The 5040-nt window shown below is 36.9% G+C and overlaps 1 protein-coding gene across 1 annotated transcript in view; it reads left to right on the top strand.

Annotated features, from left to right (window-relative positions):
* Positions 1–218: 218 nt before the first annotated feature.
* LOC135197250 (DDB1- and CUL4-associated factor 17-like) overlaps positions 219–5040 on the top strand; it is a 96061-nt gene continuing 91239 nt past the window's right edge. Inside the window, exons 1-2 of the mRNA XM_064224350.1 lie at positions 219–458; positions 2775–2911. Coding sequence (XP_064080420.1) covers positions 376–458; positions 2775–2911 — 220 coding nt within the window. The 5' untranslated portion in view covers positions 219–375. The remainder of the gene's footprint in view (positions 459–2774; positions 2912–5040) is intronic.

Raw genomic sequence — 5040 nt, 5'->3', positions numbered from 1 at the left:
GCTTAGTTAATTGACACGGTTGGTGACTGAATGTTCATGGATACTAGTAAGTGAACTAACCTATTTTTTGTGAGTCTTCTGTAAACACAAAAATATTTCCCACGATTCCTTCCTTGTTCTTTTTTGTTTGGGTTTTTAATAATGTCTTCAATATACTTCCATTTTTCATAACGGAGACCTTGTGTAAGGTCTCTGGTCACACTAGAGATGGGCTTCCCAAGATGGCATTCCCCAGAACTGTCACAGCCGATTGACATCTGGGATATGTTATTATGTCATCTACACCGTGCTTCTATGAAACCAAAACAGAACTTTGTAAACAATCAACCAATGTGTCTTTAGTATTTGTGTAAACTTCATTCGCTGCTTGTAATTATGAGGGTGAAACGTAGTAGTAGAAAAGATCATTTCTTACGCGAAATATTCCGTCGTGAAGTGGGCGTTCGCTGCTCTTACTGGTACGTATATAGAAGATGACCGTCCTCTTTGTTACGATGGTAAGACACGTTAGGCTTATCTGCCATTTGGTAGGCCTATCGCTGGCTTACAATAGGCCTAACTTTCCTGACAGTTCCGTGTTTTGTCATCCGGAGCTCCGGAGATATGTCATCTTTCTTAACTAGTAGTATACTTTGTAATTTTTTAAGTCAAAATATCTATGACCAGGCTTTGAAAAGTTATCGTAGGGAATGACTCCAGTTTCTCTATGCTTGGTCGACGTATAAAATCAGATTGAGGTTATTTTTGCGGACTTTTAGGTTAGGAAAGCCCTAAATTGATATATTTCTCAGAGATCATCAGTTATCGATGTTAGGAAGCTTAATTAGGCTAGTGTAACTTTGTCTAGGGTAACCTAATGTAGCCCCAATATCCACTTAGGATAGACCCTACCTACCTAGGCTATAGTACTCTGTTTTTTTTCATCTGTCCATCCGCCTGTGGTGTTTTTGTATGGTAACACTGCGTCCCGGGCTTTAGATAGTTACATTCAGCTTACATTCAACGATTATAATAATATCCTATTTCGAATATTAACGGTGTAATTCGCATACAGTAAATTATTAAACACTTTTCAGTTGCAAATGTACACCCAGATATCCTTTTATTTACCTAAAACTTACACATAGCGTAACTATCTAAAGCCTGGGACGCAGTGTTACCATACAAAAACACCACAGGCCAATGGACAGATGAAAAAAAACAGAGTATAGTATGTCCTGTAGGATAGTGCCATCTGCACGTAAATCGGTGCACAGTTGGCATTACTTGAGGTTGTCTGTATCGTCATTTTGGCCCATTAGGCCCTAGCTGCCACCACTTTCATCCCTTTGGGATCTGCTCATTTCGTCACTAGTCTGGTTCGTCACCATTGTTTGAACTTGTTCCGTCATCATTATTTGAGCCCATTTCATCACCACCATCTAATTAATTCTATGTAATTGTGAAACTTGTTTTGGAGGACAAAAAACAGGTCAACAGTTTATTATGTTAAGCTTACAATGTAGCATAATTACTACATACCTAAGTTGTTTTGGAGGACATTACAAAAACGGTTTATCAGTTTAACAGTTTATTACGTTTGCCTTACAATGTAGCATAATTTCAGCGGAGCACTAAACCCATTAAAATACAGCAGTGAACGCCTTAAGAAATAATATCGAGGTAATGGATTAGATTGTCTCTCTAACCATTTCAGACCTTATGAAACATTGTTTCAGATGAACATGGCAAGTGCCACGTAGATAATTACAACGAGTGTGGCTGTCCCAATGCTTGTTATTCCCTCCTTCCTGTCCTCCCTAACCCCTTCCCTTCCTTCTAATTAATTGTATTATAGAAGTTGTTTTGGAGGACAAAAACAGTTAACATTTTATTGCATTTGTCTTACAGTGTAGCATAATTTCAGCGGAACTCTAAACCCATAAAAGTACGGTAGTGAGTGCCCCAATTAGTGAATATCGACATACAACATAAGAGAGAAAAACTATAAGGTTGGAGATATACCTAGTATCGCAGTCTAAGGAAAGCAAGGTTAATGGTGACGAAACAGATTTCACAATGTAGTATTTTTTGTGATGAAATGGGGTATTGGTGACAAACGGGGTAGATAACGAACCGGATTGGTGACAAAATGGGGTTTATCCCATCCCTTTTACTATACCTCCTTTCATTGTCTGTTTCAGGTAGTTTGCAGAACAACGTGATCAGGTTCAAATGCAACCTCCAAATGGAAGCTTAGTCCAATTTTGTATTTTATACTCTTTAAACTCTTTAATAATTAGTGCTGTATTAAAAAAGGAGGATTACTAATGGCTTTGAGCAAGTAAAGTGTTGATATAAATTCATCTACGTACAGTTCATCCCCGCTATTCACGGACCTGTCTTTTCGCAGATTTTTCTATGGAGCATATATACCCATTATTCTTTAAAGATTTGCCTATTCATGGTATTTTGCACTGAGAAATATTCACAGATTACTGTATTCTCATATAATTTTTGTGAATAAATGCACTTTTTTGTAATAAAAATATTAGAATACTCAAGTATAAGCATTTTTAGAGGGCTTTTTGTTTGTTTTAACTATCAAACCAGGCAGTTCTAAGCATTTTTAGAGGAGTTTTAAGTCTTTGTAGATTTTAGCTATTCGTGGCGAGGAGTGGTAGCCATTCCCCACGAATACAGGGGATCTACTGTAATTATTTCATGATTTATGTTTAATTATGTTATTTTATGAAAATTATATATAATACCATGTAGTAACTTTCATTGAACAGGTCAAATATGTGGGCACTCCGCCATGTGACATTTGGTCCTCAGAGGCGATGGAAGCAAGTTTTCAGAGGAAGAGAAACCTCCCTTTTAGAGTTTAGTGGTGATTTGATGTGGATCACTGATCCATTCAGAATAAAAGGTAAGTCTCTGGAATTTAGCCGTGGGTACTTATTTATCATTATCAGCGTCCCTCTCTGTCTACCATAAAAGAGAACCCTCTTTTGAGAATGGTATGCGTGTCTTACATGTGAGTCGTGTGCAACTGCCCCTACATTAATACATGGTGCAGCACAAGTTATTTGGCAGGTTGAATTCGATGTTCATGAAGTGGTCACTTTGAAGACCCATTAGAAATGCTCCACTGAATGGACAAGTACCTTGCAGAAGGTTCACGTCGTTAGAAGTATAACTCTGGGCAGAGCACCGACGCAACCCCCGCAAGGACACTGTCGCAGACGGTCTTGTCTCAATGCATCTGCAATGAAGATAATATCATCAGGGTGGCCTTATGATATTCTCTTTCAGGTCCTAAATTGAAACAATATCTCAAACATAAACATTAAACTGTCAGTAATTTTTCATAGCTGTTTTACCTTTGGTAAGGAAATATTACCTGTCATTGGGTCTTCTGCAGAGAAGTAGCTGGCCTACTTCTCAACCCTCCAGAATACCAACATTCTGATGCACCACACAGTTGATCTGTAAAGGAGCAAAACATTTGGTATTCCCCTAACACAAACATATTTTTACACATATCCTAATTGCCATAGATTTTCCTGGAAACCCAAACAATCAGGTTTCCATAGACAAAATCAATTATAATTTGAAGTAGGAAGCTTCTTTTCATGAGGTCTTGTTATTGATCCTTTAGAAAATGTTATCCAAAGCTGATCAAAGAGTCTACTAAGGTTGCAGTCATTAGTGCATGGATTTAATGTCTCATCCTGCTAGGCCCTGCAGTATTCTTTGACTTATCTCTCCATTTATAACTGAATAGCTTAGTGATCTCCAGTGGTCCAGCCCAACATCATCTTAAGTACCAAGATTGGCAGCATTTGAGAAACATTTACATTGTTGATAAGGTTCTAAAACTTTGGATGCAGGGATAACGAAAGTTTCAAAAGGCTTTCTCTACTGTTTAAAAGATGACTTTGCCCTAACTTCATTGGAAAAGGTTCAGACCTGAGTTTCTTGTACCAATCTTTTCTCCTGTAAAGTACGTATTAAGATGCTTTTTTTTTTTATAATTTTTATTTTTATTTTACTCTACAATCCTTTTAACCAGATATGGAAGCACCAACCCTGGTTAGTATTTTGTGATTGACTATGGCTCAGTCTGTCTGCCTGTAGAGGGAACCATGTTTTAACAGTGCCAGGTATGCATTTGTTGCTAAAGAGTTGTATGCACATTAATTGCAGTATGTCTTTTGTTGCTATGATAAGAGACACTGATATTTGTTAGTGATAAACCTGTTTTTTATTATGTGGGCAGAGCAGTGCAATACATAAGTATCCAAGTGAAACACAAACATCCTATTCTCTTGGTGTGGTGCTTTGTAAATGTATGGTTGTTCATTTTACAGTTACTGCTTTTGTAGATAAATCTGTTTAGAATGAGAGATGTGTATTTTTGGTGATAGAAGTTCACTCTCGACGTGGTTCGGAAGTCACGTAAAGCCGTTGGTCCTGTTGATGAATAACCACTGGTTCCATGCAGCGTAAAAGCACCATACAAACAAACAAATAGGATATGCAGATGTTTTGTTAGTAGTACATAGTTCTTTTTCACTTTGTGTTAAATCAAAAGAGAAAAGGATGTGGTCTGAGTTTTCTTACATTATGGATGCCACCATCTCTACTGTAATATTGTACCTACTGGTACTTGTAATGTTATCCCACATTTGAATAGAAATAATATTTTTTTTTTAAGTATTTTAATTTATTCATGTAATACCAAACAGTGAATTACTTGCAGACACCTATGTGTAATTTGTTTTGAATAACAAATGCTTTATCAGTACATATTTGCATTACATATATTGTACATAATCTGGAATACAGGTACTAGCCTGAAAATGAGGATCATTCCCTAAACTAGCCATGGAACCCCTACAGGTATATTGGCAGTTTTGAATAACTTTTCAACTAGTTTTCATAATCTATTGGACCCCAAAAATCCAGTTATAACCTAAACTAGTGTACATCATCTTTCAGACCTCACAAATCCTATTATAACCTAAACTAGTTTACATTGTCTGTCAGATCTCA

This window comes from Macrobrachium nipponense, chromosome 23 (assembly GCF_015104395.2).
Source record: "Macrobrachium nipponense isolate FS-2020 chromosome 23, ASM1510439v2, whole genome shotgun sequence".
NCBI classification, from domain to species: Eukaryota; Metazoa; Arthropoda; class Malacostraca; order Decapoda; family Palaemonidae; genus Macrobrachium; species Macrobrachium nipponense.
Note: the sequence above shows the minus strand (reverse complement) of the source record. Positions and strands in the feature narration are given on the sequence as shown.